At 37.7% G+C, this 20,154-nt stretch overlaps 1 protein-coding gene across 1 annotated transcript in view; it reads left to right on the forward strand.

Moving 5' to 3' along the window:
- The first annotated feature begins 1,305 nt into the window (after positions 1–1,305).
- LOC129764351 (uncharacterized) overlaps positions 1,306–20,154 on the forward strand; it is a 283,887-nt gene continuing 265,038 nt past the window's right edge. Inside the window, exon 1 of the mRNA XM_055763339.1 lies at positions 1,306–1,326. Coding sequence (XP_055619314.1) covers positions 1,321–1,326 — 6 coding nt within the window. The 5' untranslated portion in view covers positions 1,306–1,320. The remainder of the gene's footprint in view (positions 1,327–20,154) is intronic.

Raw genomic sequence — 20,154 nt, forward strand, 5'->3', positions numbered from 1 at the left:
AATAATAATAATTTTACCTTTCCAAGCATCCCTTCACCTTCGTGGTAAAACCATGTCAACCTGATTCAGCTCAGCATACATCATAATGATCGTACCTTCCGATAATTTTAAACGCTACCATCAATCTGTCGTCAACCAAAGGGCTCCGATCGAGTAGAGGTAGTAGTCAGCGAACTTAAGGCGACTACCGAACCGAGTTGACAGTGACTGATTGTCGTGTACTTTGCTGCACCCCGGGATTGCAGGTGATGCCGGTTTCCATTCGTACCGCTACGTGCCAACTGTCGTTAACCTGCCCCGGCGATGGCTCGTTGACAATGTTTATACACGACCCATTTGCGTCTATCTCGTGCTTGCCCCCGAGCTGCTGGCCTCACCGATGATCTGGGTCCAGACGTGATGAATGAAGTTGGCAAATGACATTAAGACACAGCCAGCTACCAAACTGCGCGAATCAGGTAGCGCTGAGATCGGGCTGCAATCGAAAACACTTCTCAGTATATATTCATAAGTATGTACATACAGGCAAATTTGAGTATGCAAGTTGCTAATGTAACGCAATTAAGCTTAATTGTGGTATTATGAGCCACCGTTCACAACAACTCAGGAAAGCTCTTGGAAACATACATCCCATATTCGTTTTTGTTGTTGTTGATGTGTGACATGAAGGTGTACTGTCTCATGAAATGGATAAACTATAAAAGGATTGCATCTGAAGGGCCCCTTAAAATTAAAATATATAACTAATCAATGGTTTCACTTTATAAAACATAAACTCTTTTCTTCTCTACTTCCAGGTGTGTATTACCATCCTACCGGCCACTCATCCCAAATGTAACGTAGTGTAATTATTCAATCTACATCTCGATCAATGATACAAAACCTCCGAACCTGATACCTTCGCTTGCAACAGTAAACGAAGTAGAGCTTGACATAATCCAGATCGGCTTACGTTGCTCGGATAGCTCGGATTGGGATTGCGGCGAGACGAGTAAAGTAAGCTGCTGAGATTAAGCAATTATCGCATCGTTTTGTCCACATCTCGCCTCTGCAGGTCACCCCACGTTGTGGCTGTTTTTTAAGTGAGGCCCTCAAGAGAGATATTTCAGCGCAGACTAATCTTAAGAGAAGGGGGAAACTTTTTTTCTGTCATACCGTATCAACGTTTCAGCACTGAGATTGTGATCCGAGACCTTACCAAAACACTTGTGATTATCATGATGAGATATGAATTTCTGCTGACTTCCACTGAGGAAATAGTCTCGAATGGAGTTATTTGGAATGTGTGTTTTGAAAAACTTATGCTGTGCTCGTGCTTGAATGAAAGTAAGTTAAACATAAATTCTCCAACGCAGTTGAAATGTTGTGTTCACAGTATCAGCTAATGTTGCGAAGTATTTGACAGCAAGGATTATCAATCCGTGAAAGCGGTCTCATGCGCGTGCGTCATCAGTCCTAATCATTCGGATTTAGTAATCAGAGCAATATATAAAGAGAAAGAAAGGATTGCACTTTGTTAGAAATATCAACCTTTTCATTCGCATCTGACATGGCGAACCAACATCTTGCAAAAAAAAAAAACACTTTTGTAGGCTAGACATTGCCAACAAAAGTGTACTGATTGCAGATTGTACTTTTTGAAATGTACTTTTCACGTGAAACTTGAAGCAATTTGAATGAACGAAAGTCTTCTTCACAGTCAGAAAATTCACTTTACTATCGAATAACAACAATCAAGGTGTGGCTAAAAATAACTAAACTAATGCCTGATTTACACGATGTCAGCCAGCACTCCAGTTGTAGTATCCAGTGACTTGAGTATAGGTACTAGAGCTAAGCAGTTACTCGGTTCCAGTTATCGGTATCGGTAGCGCACGAGTAGTTGGCTTCTCCAGCGAATAGAAAATTTTACAACAGCCTCGCAACAGAGCCACTTTGGGTTCAATACTGGTATCGTTTGTTTTTTGTTTGTTTTGTACAATTCAAAGTGGTTTGTTACGTAACAAAACATCGAGAATAAAACTTAACACAACCCGAAAAGTCAATGATTTCGTTTTATCGATAATTTAATTTCAAAAACATATTTTGCCGAAAGCTGTGTAACATTTACCCGAAACACGTTTACCCGAAGCACAGTTTTCCGATGTGACAAATACCCCAATGTGACACTTGCCCGAATGCAACATTTATCCGAATGTAACGTTTACCAGAATGAAGAAGAAAACATTCCGAGAAATGAGAATGGGGAGCAACAATGCGTATTTTTGTCGCTCTCCCATGCTGTGAAATGAAAAATTATAATAAGGAAATTTGAGAATGCTGCGGGAGACTTCGCTGATTTACTTTTATAGATTAGTGTAGGCACAACTAACATGCCGTCTTCTTTCCATTCTGTGTTGCTCTTTGAGTAGGCTGACAAAACGTACCGTTTTGAACGGGGCAGTACCTTTATTTCGATCATTTTTATTGTCCCGTCTTTTTATCAATTTGTACCGTATTTCGAGTATAAAAACTATTTGTAATAATGTTGTACCACGCGGTTTTTTCGAAAACCCAAACTATCGTTGCAGAGTTTAAGTAGTTGTCTTTCAAAAATTCATTGGCTTTGTTAAAAGAGGGTATGTATCTTGAGCTTGAGCTTGAGCTTGGGTAGACTGTACAATTTGTAGTTGCTCTCCGTGATTGGCCTGAACCAACCAAATTGCACAAAGAACACACAGAATGACGCTTGGGACTAGCAAATCATTCTCGTTGTACAATTTTCGGTGATTCGAGCTTTAAATGGTCAATAACGACGACGGCCACGTCCTTACAGTCACCAGGGGAAGGGAAGGAATGTTAGTATGATATTCGCCGCCCGAAGGAAAGAAAGGGTCGCCTCTAAAGCGTGGTTCCCTAGCGTTTATCATGGAAGAGATAGTGGTTAGTGGGAATGGTTAAGAAAAATCAGGATTCACTGTGGTAGGTGATGTGATTCTAAAAATGCGAACTCTCAACTATTCGGCGAAATGAGATTTAAAGAAAATATACATTTTTATCGGACCGGTCATGCATTTCGTTATTCATCGTGCGTAGAACAGATATTTTTCCTGACCTGAGAAGATCATTAAAATACTTCTTTAAAAACTCTCGATCTGTATATTTTTATTCAATCGCGGAGGCCAAGGTTATTTTGGGCAACCTGAGAAGGTCCCTAAGAAACCCTCTTAATATTCCTCTAATCGACGATATATTTTTAACCTGAGAAGATCACCGAGGAAATTCTTTTAAACTCGCTAAAACTGACTATGTATTTCGATGTTCATTTCTTGTATTGTCTTTCAAAATATTGTTTATACGAGACTTTTTAAGTTAAACGATTTAATGTACTGAAAGCTAGAAAACAATCAGGCAAGTAGCAGTTAGTAGTTATCACATCCGTTCTTTCATTAATCTAGGGCAATGATGAGTAAACTAAAATAGAATACTAAAATAAAATCTTGAGTTATATGATGAAACAACTAACCGTGGATAATGGAAATCTAACGTTTATTTCTTACCTAACCTTCTTCGGAATATTCCCTTGATGTACTGTTTTCTATTAGTCAAATCATTTCATTTGACACCGATACTGAGGGGGTTGCAAAAAATACACAGTCGACCATTTGATGACGGCGACCCTTTTGAATATTTGTTGTTTATCATGTTTTGTGTTCTCCAATTCAAGCCATTCAGCCATTTTTTAGCGGCGGCCAAATTGAATTTTTCAAGATCGTGGAATACGCAGTCTTACAATGACAGTTGAAAGGTGTCCTCCAAATTCCAGATCAAGCAGTTAACCGGAACGGGGTCAATTTTCTATTGGGATAACCCAACAAACGCTCAAACATACACACAAACAGGTCAAGCTGAATGAAACTATTTATATTTGGACCTTTTATGATCTGCTATGTTCTACCAGTCGAGCAACCTCATTTGATACCCATACTGATAAGATATTGAAAAAATATATATTATATACGGCGCCATTTTTAATGCAAACCACAATTACACTACGTCTACCGAGAGAAAACTCGTTTTTCTTCCATTATTCAATTCTCCAGAGTGAAAAAAAAAATCAATACTCCGAATAATCGAGTCCGACTCGTATTATTTTTCTAAATTCTAAAAGTTTGGATGTATCCTGTTCGTGCAGTGGTTATGGAATAAATTACGTAAAGGATCAATGAAAAAATAAAATACATATGTAATAGAGAAGAACTTGGCTCGCGATAAAACACGGTGAATTTTGTACAATCTCACTACCGATCTCGCGAAATTTATAACACTGCTTGATCTACCATCTAGAACATCCCTTGATCTTGAACATCACTTTTCTCCACTATTGTTGTATTGGTGTATTAACAGCGGCATGGAATAGCATGCTACACACACTATCTCTCATTCTAACATTCTAACAAGAACAGAGAGAGGCCTCACTCGCCAAAAACACTTTTTTTACAGAAGCACGCATAGCAACGTAATTCGAAAAAGCTAATTGATTGTGGCAGCCATTCGACTTCACGTCATATCTCGTAAAATCACCATCATGTACACTCTCTTCTATAATGTGATCACGTTAACCAAAACTGCAGAAAAGCTCCTACGAGGCAGAGAGGTAGCCTGGGATAAAAAAATCTTTAAAATTGATTGGACCGGCTCTATATTCTATTATTCATTGCTCGTACTCTATCTAAATTCAATCTCGATGGCGGATAATCAACTGTGGGAAACCTGAGAAGGTAACCGAGAGAACTCCTCTAAAACCAATTGTATAGGCAATATATTCTGTTATTCAACGTACATAGTTTTCATTCAAAAACCCAAACAGAGCGACGAAGGGTTATCTTTGAGAAACCTGATAAGGTAACTAAAAGCTCTCCTCTAAAATCAATCGAACCGGCTCTATGTTCCGTTATTTATAACGCGTACGCTCTATATATCTTAAATTGCGGCGACGGAGAGTTATCTTTTGGAATCCTAAAAAGGGAGCCGAGACAACTCCTCTTAAATCTATCATTCCGGCGATACGTCCCTTTCTTCATATCGAGTACTCTTTATGAAAATCCAATCACGAAGGCGAAGAGTTATATTTGGGAAACCTGAAAAAGCAACCAAGAAAACCTCTCTAAAATCAATCATCGCTCATACTCTGTATTGAACTTCAACCGCGACTGCAAACACACTCATAATATACACTAATGCTATACATGTACGTGTTATTATCACACTGTTCGTGATAAACATCGATTTGCACGAAACAAATATCACGGCGGACTCTTTCACAGCTAACACACACTGCTACTTAACAGTTTAGTTTATAATTTATAACATTTTCATGTATATTTAAATCTAAAATTCTCGCGTAACTTTTGAAAAGGTCCTATGTAACAAATGTAAACAAATCGAGTTAATGGACGCACGCTATTAGTTTTTAATCATTGAATGTATTACAAAAACAATCGTTCACGTATCTATCTTCTTCATCTTTTTGTCGCCGATACAAAAAATATCCAATGTACAGATTCGGATTTTAAGCACCCGGCTGTTACTTCGGACGCCACTTTCCTCCGACGGCCGAAACGTCCGAAGTAACAAAGCAGTCAAAACAACTCGCAGTCGTACTTCGGTCGTTTTGAAATTTGTGTCTTACAGGTGTTGTTATCGATTTCAGTGCAATTCAACGAGCGATAACAATAATAATCAGTCTTTAGAACGAAATGCTGATATTTGGATTGTTGTTTATTAGTTAGTTTCAAATTCTTATAGTGCAACGTAATATGTCCAATGTGCAATCGCGGCCAGTCAAAACGTCCAATGTAACATTTTTCGCTCCGAGGCTTCAACCTTAATCTCAAATCAAGGATCAACAGTTACGATTGGTTTTACGGAGTTATTCTGGACAGCTAGTGGTGAAAACAGTGATAAAGATCGATAGCTTTTAAGACAATTCGCGAAATAATGTTCGGGTCTTCAACTCCGTTTTTCTCAAGTTGGCGAAAATGTTACATTGGACCTTTTCAAAAGTTACGCGAGAATTCAACATCTTTCAATTCACGAATACACTCAAAAACCGCACAAAACACCTATATACGGCTGATTATCTCTCTTCCTCTATATTGAAAGAGGGGCTGCGGATGCTGCGGATTGCTGATTAGCCGCGGACGCACCAATCGTCATGTCTGTACTCTCTTCTCTTGTAATATATTCACTGCGGCACACACTAACACGCTCTTCAGGATGAACACGTGCTCATAAAAGAACGAAAATAGAATGCACGGAACAAACGCGATTATACAAATACATGCAGTATGAATCTCCACCGCACAATAATCATTTTACGATTTAATTTTCTGTAAACTATCTAGAGAATTTGAGGAAATTCCACTGGATTTCACCGTAATGAAAAAGGAAGCACACTCCCACACCAGAAAATTACACCTTTTTCACCGGATAACACTAAATACACACCGACAGCCGAAAATTAAAAACAGAGTGCGTCTAATCGCCACTACATTCTCTTCCGAATCCCTTGTTGAAAGAGGGTATGTATCTGCCTCTAAAGTTGCTGTTTTTTTATCATTTTATTAGAATTCTTTGCATAAAAGTGGAAAAGCATGTTTGACTAGTGCAAGGGCAAAGTGCTTTTGAGAGTCTAGTTAGTTCAGGAGATTAAATTTTAATAAACTTTGGAAAAATTGTACTATATTGCTTTGGAGTTCATTCAAAAATGCAAAACTAGTCTAAGAAAAACACAAAAGAATAAATATAGTTAACGGGTGTTAAATAAAAAATGAGAATTTTTTCAATCACATATAAAAATATTTTTTTTTCATCGATTTCAGTATTTTTATTAATAACATAGGCCCTGATTCTCGAATACACTTCACAGTGGAAACGAAATGAACGGCACGCCATTGAACTACATTTTACGAGTTAGTGAAGTGTCGAAGATAATGATGAGTTTTCAGGCAGAATGAGCACTTTTCAAAAAAAAAATCATTAATGAAAATTATCTTCTTCGTATCAAACTGGTAGTCAATGTGAGTGGAAAACTTTGTTTTCTTCATGTGGTATAATAATCCCATACAAAAATCTCATCTGAAGATAATTTGATATTATAATGAAAAATTTAGTGGGAAACTAATCTCGCATCCAGATGTCGACACCGTACCGTTGTCATCGCGAATGCGTTTCATACCGTTTCCACCGTGAAGTGTATCCGTAGTGTATTCGAGAATCAGGCCCATAATGTATTTTCTTCAAAGAACTGTCAGTGAATGTTTGAGTAAGGGCCGTGGTCTGCTGTTCGACGCAACTTTGTCGCGATGCTCTCAAGAACGTTTTACGGCACTTACGTCCATTTTCCGGATACAATTCCGGATTCTTGTAGTCAGTTGCTTCGTGACCTTGGCCCTCCAATTGTTTTTATATCCTCTATTGGGCGGCACTGGGGCAAGTTTGTTGGGTTACGATCTTTCGGCACGAACGGTATCTTTTTCTCCTCAAGATACGCCAGCGTCTTCTTGGCGTAAAGGGAAGACGCCTTGTCCGGCCAGAGCAACTAGCAAAACCAAACACGCCTACTGTTTCTAGGGAGCCCAAAGAGCAATTTTCTTGGAGAAAGAAAAGTTTACGCTCTTTATTTTAGTTACTGAAAGGTATTGAAAAAAATCTCATTTTTTATTTAACACCCGTTAGAAGCCCATTGCATTGTTTCGTGTGGAAAAAGTGTATAGATTTTGAACATCAACATCTCTTCAATCAATGAATGCATTCTGACTCCAAATATCCTAATTATTAGGAAATATTCCCAATTACTTTTCATAGTGGAAATAGTAAAACAAGTAAACAATGTATCGAACAAAATAGGTAGGTTTTTCCGATTTTACTCGTCGTTCACATTTTTTTTTCTGCGTTGGCTTACATGGTTTCTGGGTTTCTTTTTCCGATTCAACGTGAATCGACCAAGAAGTATAAACGCTTCTGATATGTGATTTAAATTTTTAGTTTCACACTTGTCAAATATTAGCCAACATCATGGCCCTGATTCTCGAATACACTACGAATACACTTCACGGTGGAAACAGTATGAAACGCATTCGCGATGACAACGGTACGGCGTCGACATCTGGATGCGAGATTAGTTTCCCACTAAATTTATCATTATAAAATCAAATTATCTTCAGATTAAATTTTTGTATGGGATTATTATATCACACGAAGAAAACAAAGTTTTCCACTCACATTGAATACCAGTTTGATACGAAGAGGTTAATTTTCATTAATGATTTTTTATTTGAAAAGTGCTCATTCTGCCTGAAAACCCATCATTATCTTCGACACTTCACTAACTCGTAAAACGTAGTTCAATTGCGTGCCGTTTATTTCGTTTCCACCGTGAAGTGTATTCGAGAATCAGGCCCCATGTATTGAAGCTGAGATTTAATATGGAATTATTGCGGCTGTGCCGAATGCTTGCGCCGCTCTATAGAAGTATTATGAGCAAAGAAATATGCGTTTACTGAATAGAATATGGAGCTATGCTATGAAATGTGTATACTGTTTCTCTCTGCTGATTTGAGAGTCGATTCCGCACGAATCACGTTGCATCGAGAGAGAAGTAGGGGAAGGGTGGTAAAGACAGGCACTCTAAGTAAAAGTTGATTTTTTTCGTGAAAAAAATTTTTTTCACAAAAAATATATAGCTATCTCACCACAAATTGAATGTGTCCGGCATATTTGAAAAAAATATTATAGATTGAGTCGGGACAGACGGACACTTGGCGAGAAAGATGGATACCTGGGGTAGGAAAGATGGACACTAACTGAAAATTCAAGTTTATGTACTCGATAAATTTTGGAGGTCTTCAAATATACCTTAAAATATAAATAAATATAAAAATATAAAAAATAAAAATATAAATATAAAAATATAAATATAATAAATATTAAAATATAAACCTAAAAAGGCTTTTAATTTTTCTCATTTTTCCATGTCTAAAATAGCTTCCGGTATTCGGAATGACAAATTCGGATTACGTTTGAAGAACCGCTCCGCTGATTCGTCCACATAAAATGTGGTTGCACTTGCAAACGTAGTTAGTGGGCTTCTGTTAATGAAAAAAGTAGGAGATAATCAAATTGTTTTCAAAACAAAATGTTTGTATTCTATCGGGGCCTTACTCGACTAGATTAGTATTTTATTTTCGCCAATATTTCTGGAGTAAAAATGAGAAAACTTCACCGTTGATTCGATAAACTGGAAGAGAAGTGATGGTAAAACATTCACGTAACGAAAGATACCCCAAAGAATTACTCGATAACAATGAGGAGCTTGTATTCTGCAGACGAAAATTTAAATCGAGCTGCTTTCTGAAAATAACTGTTTTGTTTTTATTTACAATTTTAACAGAAATCCAGCTGGGTGCACACAGTAAGTGTCAAATGTATTTACACACTGTATTTCAAATTTTTACATCATTAAAGTTTCAAATAAAAATGTAATTTATCAATAATACAGGAGTGTCTGTCTTTCCTGACTTTCCCCTAATTGTGAATTGGTTTCAATTTTTAGCTGCTGTTATGATTCGATAGTCATACAGCTAGCAACCTGTCGCCGGTGGTAGCGAGGGCGTCCTAAATGGCATTAATTATGGCTGAGGATTTAAGTTAAGTTTGTTGACCTTTTCAAAGGCTAGATGCCTGTTTTAAACCTCTATGATTCATTCTCTCTCTTCAATTTTATTATCATTCTAGACAGCGATCTAGATTTTAGACACAATGTGTTAAAGCTGAGAGTTAATTAGGATTTTTTTATTTATTCACATAAAAATATAAAGTAAAAATTAAAAAAAAAACATAAAAGGCAATATATTCATAAGTGTTTTCGGGCTTATTGGTGATTTTTCCGATCGATCATTTAACTTTCGCGAATTCGAGCATTGTTTCCGAGTTGAAAGTTGCGTCAAAGTGCGAAACGTTTAAAGTCGGATGTGAAGAAGCAATTCTACTGCAAGGAGAGAAAGAGCTGTTTTCTTCGGCCGAAAACTGAAGGTGAGAAAATTTTCCGTTGTCGTTCCGCGACAGGTGCTGCATAGTATAATTTGTGAATTTTTTTTTCGGGTACACACCAAGATAAAAATTTGTTCGAAAATATTCCAAAACATGAGAGTTTAAACTTTGAAATTATGTACGTCTCATCTTTATACGTTTATATAGTAGAACATATATAGTAGGTAGTTTTTGTCTGATCGGTTTATGAAAAACGATGCAAAAATGTTATTTTGAAATGGCTGAGAAGATACAAATTTACAGAAAGCTTCCAGTAGAATACATTTAAAAATAAAGTGTCAAAAGTATCTTCGCATGACGCTATTGCAAATTGGGAAATTCCACGATACGATCAATCAAAACCGGAGCGATTCCAAATCAGGTTTTTGCGCACCTCTCATCAGTTGCTCACCAGCTTAAGCAGTTTTTTTCTCGCTGCCACATCAGCCATCCAATTCGTATCGCATTTTGAGCACGAAACGCATTACAAGTTAATTCATATCTTGGTCTCACACGTCGAAATTTCATTCATGGAAACGCATGAACAAAACGGGTCATCATTTTGCTTTGCCCCCCATTCACAAGCTCGCCGAACGAAAGTGAAAATATCCCAGAAAAGCAAAAGTGGATATAATTTTACAATATGAAATGGAAACAGACATTGAATCATTATCGTCATTAGAGCAGAGGAAAAAAGAGATAGCAACGAGATAAACAGAGTGAGAGCAAACGACGAGTGGGAATAAAAACAAAACAAACAAAAACGCGCATGTCACCGTGCAGATGATGACGGCTTTTCATTTCTAATTCAATTTGATCGCTCAGACATTCCACCGCCATTGGAAGCGAACACTTTTTTCCCCTCTTAGGTGACATTGCCATTTAAAGATGGGCCTATCGCACGCACACATTTGCACGCAATCTCGCAACGATGTGTCGAGTGTCGTGTGGTTCAAATGGAAATTCAAAAAGGTATCTACCTGTAGGACGAGTTGCCCATTTTGTACACCCCCTTCCGTTTCATCCTACCATACTGCCGGTGCCGATGCGCCGAAGGAGGGGGGATAGGGAATCCTCTACGGAACCGCCACGGTCCAAAGATGGAGTTTGCGTGGTTAATTCACGCGTAGGACCACATTCCGTGTGTACTTCATTATCTGGCGGATAAATGCAATTTAACGTTAAACAGAGATTCCCCTTTGCCTTCAGGCCTGCTATTTAAGCCCGAAAAGGTATTTTGGACGTGAGAGATTTTCCCCCCGTGGCAATTGATTCACGCGCTGGAGTTGATCAGGCTGCTGATAAAGTTCGGTGATTTGCTTTGGCGACTAATTTGTAGACTGACGCAAAAGGAGTTTTCAGTCGCTACTCCTGTATGCAATTAGTGCGCCGGAGCTGATTGAGACGATTGAGGGCGTTACGGGTAAAAAAGTTCGAAATTGTTCAAAAATGTTCGAGATAATTTAAAAAAAATCCAATATTAACGTAAAGGTTTTGCGGATGTCGTGTACAAATCAGTTGATCGGTAAGAAAACGAAGAATATCACTGTACAAAATATACCTAAAAGTTATTCGGTAATTGTCAGCGTGCTCCGGAAGGCATTGTGATGTAATTCATTTGTTATGGCTCAAAACAAAAACGTTCAAAAATGATAACAATTTTATAAACACACATGAATAATTTTCTATACTTTACTATTCCATTCTCAATTCTCAGTTTCAGTTTTGAGCCACTCAGCCACCAGTGATTCAGGAAATGAATGATGTTTCTGCTCTTAATTTACTGGTCTTACTTTCTATTTTGGGATAATAAGTTATATTTGTATTTTTATTTTCTATTCAACCTTTATTCAACCTTTTACATTAGTTCACAATTACACTACACGTCTATCTATTTATATAAAAATGGATTTCTGTCTGTCTGTCTGATTCTTATAGACTCGGAAACTACTGAGCCGATCGACATGAAAATTGGCACATAGGGGTTTCTGGGGCCGGGGAAGGTTTTCGTGATAGTTTGAGACCCCTCCCCCCTCTCTAAGGGAGGGCTACCATACAAATGAAACACAAATTTCTACATTAATCGAGAATTATCCAAGCAAATGCAACCAAATTAGGCATCTGGAGGTTTTAGGGTGCAAAAAATTAGGGTGGTTAGATACACCTCCCTCCTCTCTTAGAGGAGGTTGCTATACAAGTGAAACCCAAATTTCTGCATTGCATTATTCGAGAATTAGTCAAGCAAAGGAAACCAAAGTAGGTATATAGAGGTTCCAGGGCGCAATAAATGTTTTCACGGTGGTGAGACACTCCACCCTTTTTTCCAGAGGGGGGAAGGAGAGTTGTGGTCTGCCATACAAATGAAATACAAATTTCTGCATTAATCGAGAATTGATCAAGCAAATGAAACCAAATTTGGCATGTGGAAATTTTAGGGTGCAATAAATGATTCTATGGTGGATAGATACTCCTCCTTCCTCTCTTAGGGGGGGGGGGGGGGGACTTTAGAGGGCCCGAAACGTTTCTATGGTGAATAGACACTCCCCCCCCCCTCTCTAAGAGGAGAAGAGGAGAGGGGTCTGTCTTTATTCTCATATATCATATATTCTGTATCAAACATTTATTCCATGTAACGGAAAAACATGTTATTTGCAAATGGTTGAAAAATATTGAACGAGAATTGTGTCTGAAAATAATCTTATATTATAATGATGAGTTTTGGTAGAAGTACTAGGAATTTTTTAGCAATTATTCTATAATTATTGATTAGAAGATCAATCAATGGACAGTTCTGCGATTGGACTCATGAATTTGCGCTTAATGAGAAAACGTGAATGTTTGAAGGTATTGATAACAAAAAACAAATTTTGGGCGGGACGAAGTGTGCCGGGTCAGCTAGTTAAGAATAAAAAAAAAATCGATCAAGAAAAAAATATAAAATCCATATCTTTAAACAACAACAGTAGTTTGTTGTCGATTCGCCGATAAAACATTCGATATTCGCCGACGAACACAAATCAAGGTGTTACGATTACGAGGTGTAATGTTTTATTATCAAGAAACCGACTTCGTCTAACACCGTTCGCCGGGGGTCTCCGTAGCCACATTGGTTACGCGTTCGCTTAGTAAGCGATCGATCGTGAGTTCAAAACTCAGGGCCCTCATTGACCATCTTTGTGTTGTTATAGAATAGCTACGTCCATGCAACAATCATCAGCGATGGAGATCGTTCCACGGTCGAAATAAGATCGATGCATCCATACAACTGCTCTGCCCTGCAGACACATCGGGCTACTGTTCTATAAATAACTCAACAATGATCAATCAACTGTCTCCGCTGTCCGTCCGGTGGTCCAACTGGATAATGGAAGAACAGAAAAATAACTCTTACGCCTAAATGGCTACTGTGTGAATGTACCATATGTAATGGTATAGAAGGAATACTGGCGAATGGCAACTGTGTAATGTGCTAATTATAGATATGATAACCATGTGACATTTACACGATTAAAATTCGGCTCTGTTACAGCTAAAATGCTAATGAGCCTTAAATAAATAAATGGGATAAAAAAAAAACACCGTTCGCCCTACAAAATATCACGTAGTCATTAGAGACAATGCCACATACCGAGAACAAGAGCAAGACTCTTTATGGTTCACTCACAACCTTCAATACCACTGATGATGGTGAGTGATAATGCCCTGGATTTGGAGAATCTCGGCAATGCCCATGCCGTGATATATGAGCGATTACTAACATGTTCCTTCCCAGATACAAAATGTTCCGGCCGCAGCTATCCTAATAGGGATGATTATTTTGTGTTCATTCCGAATATATCTACTAATATTTGATAACTGTGTCTTAGCCACGTAAGTTTTCTGATCTAAGCAAACAAATTGACAATACATAGTTGAAACAAATGAAAAAATATTCAAAATGTTAAATCCGAAAATTTAAGTTCAGTCAAAAACAGCAAGTTGTTTTAAAGTATGACAATTCATTCAAATATCTTCATACGAAACAATGTTTCACCATGATTGGTAAATGTTTTATTTTTCGCCAACGTAGAAAACCCAGAACAGATGAACAAATCAAAACTCGATCAGAAACAAAAACGATTTAATAATTTATTCATACAACATTAAACAGTCTGAAGATATTACATATTTTTAAATGCCTCGAAATGTTTCTACAGAATTGGGTGTTTTCTCAGTCAAATATCTTCAAAATGAAAACATGTTCTCACATCTGACATCTCGGTTCGAAGATTGAAAGAGTTGAACAGGAGCGATCAACATTTCTTCAATGTCCCCATTGCCTATTTGACTATCTCTACAACGCAGGAATATTTTGATGCTGCAAAGTAAATTGTGACTTTCGGAAGTTTTTTGATAAAATTTGCCACATTCCAGATCAAAGTTCTGTTTGACAATTATCATAGCGTTTATGTCATGACTTTCTTGTTCTCCAAATATTGGCCATTATAAAAAATCCCTTCAACTAATGCGATACTACCAGGTAAACAAAAAATATAATCAGTAAGCTCCACGAATTTCTTACATACTTTAAAGAGCCTGGCCGGGAAAGGGAGTAAAAAGTGCCCCCAAACCAAATCACCAGCTGTATGACAGATATTGTATAGGATATTCAATAAGAAATTTAATTACTGAAAATTCCGAACCCCTATGTGGAATAACATAGGAGTTATAGTGAAAAACGTACTTTTCAGTAATTTCACGCCATCCTCAAAAGCTTTCAGATAAAAATTTGAAAAAAAATACTGAATCTCACTACGGTGTATCAAGAAAAATTTAAAAAAAAAATTTCATCGAAAATTGAAGCACTAAAAAAATATTGAAATTTTGAAAAAAGTGTTTTGGGGATTTAGAGATTTAGTACTACAGTAATCGTTCGCTAACAGGTCCTGGTTTAACTGGTCTGCTTTTTAACTGGGCGAACGTTAACTGGTCCTTGGACCTGTTAAAAAGCAGAATTTCGTAAACAATCGACGCCATATTCAAATGGAAGATTTGCTGTGAGGGGCAATCGAATGTAATTTGAAATGTTATGGAAATTTATATTATTTTCGCATGACAAAAACATCGATTGTATCGCCCAGTTAGTGGAATACAGAAAATATGATAGAATAAAGGCAGCCCTAAATCGGACAAATCATTCCTCGAGTTTTACTCTTATCAACACATCCATTTTTATTGATATAGTTAGAGGAAGCTATAGGATTGAGTTTTATCACATTAAAATCAATTTCCCCTTTCGAACAAAGATCAATTTCGTTAGCACAAACATCAAATGGACTAAAACACTAGTCACTATGAAATTGTAGAACAGATGGAAATTGAATTTTCGTAAATTTTTCCATTTTCTTCAGAGTTTTCCGAAAATTTTCAATTGTCATGTTTGGTTGGAATATGTTTGATTGAAACATGTGTTTTAATTTTTTTTGGAATACCCCTCCCCCTCCCACCATTCCAGAGGAGAGAGGGGTGTCATATCATCATAGAAACATTTCTCGTACCATAAAACCCTCACATCCCAAATTTGGTTCAGTTTGCGTGATTGATTCTCGGGTGCTAAATATGAAATTTTGACAGTGATACCATATATTCTTATAATTCCATACCATACCATATAATTCTTATATGGTACAACATAGGATCTATGGTGAAATATTAACCTTTTGGTTTTTTTCAAGCCATTCTCAATAGCTTCGAGACAAAAATCTGAAAAAAAATACTGAAAGTACATCTTACTAATCGATAAAATCGATAAATATTTTCAAACGATTTTTTCAGCAAAAAATCAAATACTAAAAAAAATTAAATAAATTATTATTAAATTTTTTTTTATTTTGAGGTTCAGTACTCTAGTTTGTATTCAAATTTCTTCCTACGTCTATTTTAGGTATATGTGTTTTTTTCAGATTTTTTTATAACTCGTTTATAACTTAATAGCTGACCCGGCAAACTTCGTCCCGCCGAAAATTTAGTTTTCGTTATCACATTCACGTTTTTTTACTAAGCGCACGTTCATGGGTCCAATCGCAGAACTGTTCATTGATTGGTTTTCTAATCTACCCTCTAAAATTACCTTTTACTATAAAATTCCTAGTACTTCTACCAAAACTCGTCACTATAACATTATTATTAGAGGATTATTTTCAGACGCAATTCTCGTTCAAGATTTTCCAACCACTTGCAAATAACATGTTTCTCCGTTACATGGAATAAATGTTTGATACATAAAATATGATAGAATAAAGACAGCCCTAAATCGGACTATTCCTCAATCGAGTGTTGCGCTTATCAACACATCCATTTTTATTTATATAGTTAGGAGAAGCTACAGGAGTGAGTTTTATCACATTAAAATCAATTTCCACTTTCGAACGAAAATCAATTTCGTTAGCACAAACATCAAATGGACTAACAACGCTAGTCACTATGAAATTGTAGAACAGATGGGAATTGAATTTTCGTAAATTTTCCCATTTTCTTTAGAGTTTTCCGAAAATCTTCAATTGTCATGTTTGGTTGGAATATGTTTGATTGAAACATGTGTTTTAATTTTTTGGAATCTCCCCCCCCACGCATTTCAGAGGAGGGAGTGGTGTCATACCATCATTTCTCCTACCCGAAAATCCTCACATCCCGAATTTGGTTCAGTTTGCGTGATTGTTTCTCGAGTAATGCAGCCCCCTCTTAGGGAGGGGCGAGGAGTGTCAAACCATCATAGAAACGTGTATTAGGGGGCAATACCTCCATATGCCGAAATTGATTCCATTTGCTTGATTAGTTCTTAAGTTATCCAGAAACTCATGCTTCATCTGTATGGTAAACACCACCCACCCCCTCCCCCTTAGAGAGAGGAGAGAGTGTTGATTCACGATAGAAACCTCCACATGCCAAATTTAGCTCGATTTGCTTGATTTGTTCTCGAGTTATGCAGATATTTATGCTTCATTTGTATGTCAATCTCGAATAATGCAGAAATTTGTGTTTCAATAGAGAGGAGGTAGGGGTCTAGAACTATCATAAGTACCTTCCCCGAAACCAAAAACCCCTACATACCAATTTTCATGTCGATGGGTTCAGTAGTTTTCCGCTCCATAAGAATTAGACAGACAGAAAGACAGACAGACAACATTCCATTTTTATATTAGGCTGTCAAAAAAGTCCTGCGGTATTTTTTTTTGAATTTTCATTTGTTCATAAAATTAGTTACAATCATCTGTTTTAAGTCAAATATGCGCCGTTTTGTTCGATGACTTGTTCCCAATGAGATTCCAACTTCATAATACCCCTGTTATAGAAGCTCGCTTCCTTATTGGCAAAAAAACTCGGATAGCCAATTTTCACAGGCCTCTTTTGTGGCTAACTTCTGACTACCTAGCTCGTTCGCCATGGACAAAAACAGGTGGTAGTCACTTGGTGCAAGGTCCGGACTATACGGCGGATGCAAAAGAACCTCCCATCCGAGCTCCCGGAGCTTCTGGCGCGTCACCAAAGAAGTGTGTGGCCTGGCGTTGTCCTGATGGAAGACAATGCGGCCTCTGTTTATCAAAGATGGCCTCTTCTTCATGAGTGCTGCCTTCAAGCGGTCCAGTTTTTGGCAGTACAGGTCCGAATTGAGCGTTTGGCCATAGGGAAGCAGCTCATAATAGATTATTCCTTGACAATCCCACCAAACACACATCAGAACCTTCCTGGCCGTTAATGAGGGCTTGGCCACCGTCTGAGCCGCTTCAGCGGGCTTCGACCACGACCGTTTGCGCTTCACGTTGTCGTAAGTGACCCACTTTTCATCGCCAGTCACCATCCGCTTCAGAAACGGGTCGATTTTTTTGCGATTCAGCAGCGATTCACATGCGTCGATACGGTCAAAGATGTTTTTTTGCGTCAACGTGTGTGGCACCCATACATCGAGCTTCTTTGTGAATCCAAGCTTCTTCAAATGGTTAATAACGGTTTGATGACTTATCCCCAGCTCTTGGCCGATGCTACGGCTGCTACTATGCCGGTCTTTCTCGGCTAATTCAGCGATTTTGTCGCAATTTTCGACGACAGGCCTTCCGGAGCGTGGCGCATCTTCGACGACCTCTACACCAGAACGAAAACGTTGAAACCATCGTTGTGCGGTAGAAATGGAAACTGTATCGGGTCCATAAACTGCACAAATTTTATTGGCAGCTTCAGATGCATTTTTGCCTTTGTCATAGTAGTACTGTAAAATATGTCGGATTTTCTCTTTATTTTGCTCCATATTTGCGACACTATAACTCACGAACGACTTAACCAAACAAAACACTGTCAAGGACTATATAGCGCGCAAAAATACCTTTTCATCAAGCTATAGTATGACTCGATGCAATAAATACAACAAGAACTACGCGCTTACAACGACACCTCGCGGAAATACCGCAGGACTTTTTTGACAGCCTAATATATAGATTGGGTATAACTAAGCCATTCACGATTTGTAATACCCTGTTACTAATCCGCACCAACCAGCAAGCAGTCAGCAATCCCTCCCAATGCTGAGCTCGCACATAACGGTTTTACTTGATGCAAAGCGAAGCAACAATATATTTACGCACAGACCGTCTCGGTGATTGTTCAATTGGAACTCTTGCTCGATCCACATTTTCAGGTGTTCCTCAACTTCTTAGGATTGTGCTTTCTGTGGCATTCACACGGGTTAACCACGTATTGAAGTAGTAATACGTTTTCCAATACCATATTAGGAGTCAAAATTGGGAATATTTGTTGCGTACGAAAAACACTTTAATTCATTACATGATGGATATTCGGGAATCTTACACCAGTTGATTAGGATACCTCAAAACAATCTATTGAAGTATAAAATTTGTTTTTTTTTTCAATATGTTAAACAAACCAATCATTTTAATTTCTCACCGTAACATTCGATCAGATTTTCACAATTCTCTAGTCACCCGACCAGCGACCAGACGGCAGCAATTTTGTTTAACCCATCTGTTCATTTTATTTAGGCTCATCTAGCACTTCATCTGTAACGGACCCGAATTTATTGTTATACATTTTTATCTTATCGATCACATGTGGTAAATTGCACAATGTGGCCTTTTCGACGTAAGAGTATTCCTATTGTTCGAATGTTCACAGTTGGACATTACACAGCGGAAAAGTACATATGAGGCTTCCATTGTTATTGATAGCGCCAATTACCGATGTTCTTGGACGTAGTAGCTAAAATAACATACAAAGAAGATCAATTGAGGGCCCTGAGTTTTGAGCGCATAATTATTCGCTTAGTAGCGTACACGCAATCAATAAGGCTACAAAGACCCTCTCGGTGGCAATTCTCGAGGCTTCCCAACTGGCTTTCCGCGAGGGCGAGAGTTAGTTTTAATTTTTTTTTTTTGATTGCTCCAAATAAACTTTTGAAACCTCTATAAAATAAACAAAGGATAAGGTGCAATAAATAAATCTGACAACAAAAACAATAAAACTGCAAGGGATGTGTGGCATGCTTTAAGAAAATAACATTAAAAGCTCGTTGGAACTATGCAGTACAACTTTCGACCGTGTATTCAGACAACCGAATTTGCTTTTGAAACGGTCCTGTTGTTGAAATTATATTTCTGGAAATATCATCATCCAATCGAAAATTGTATCTTCCACTACGATGCGTCAAACCAAACCATAGTTTTATGTTCACAAAATCATTGTTTTCATATTTTTCAAACATTGAATCAACAGTGCGTGTAGATTATAAGTAAATCGAGTTTAAACTAATAATATAAAAATGGGTCCAGAATGTCGCGTAGTGCTTTATTGTCGCGTCAGTTGTCAACGCTCACCAAATACTGGTCACCTTTTTTACCTATAATCAACGACACAAATTGTTAAACAACTAATGAATCTATAATAACAGTTTCTGAAGGTGTATTTTAATTACTCTATTCTCCAAAACAATTGACAGTGTCTGCTTTAAAGATGTAAACGGCTCAATGCGTCATACATCTTCATGATTAGCTGTCAAAGTGATGCGATGTACAACGCGGTGTTGCGATCCCAGCATAA

The sequence above is a fragment of the Toxorhynchites rutilus genome, chromosome 2 (genome assembly GCF_029784135.1).
Source record: "Toxorhynchites rutilus septentrionalis strain SRP chromosome 2, ASM2978413v1, whole genome shotgun sequence".
Taxonomy (NCBI): Eukaryota; Metazoa; Arthropoda; class Insecta; order Diptera; family Culicidae; genus Toxorhynchites; species Toxorhynchites rutilus.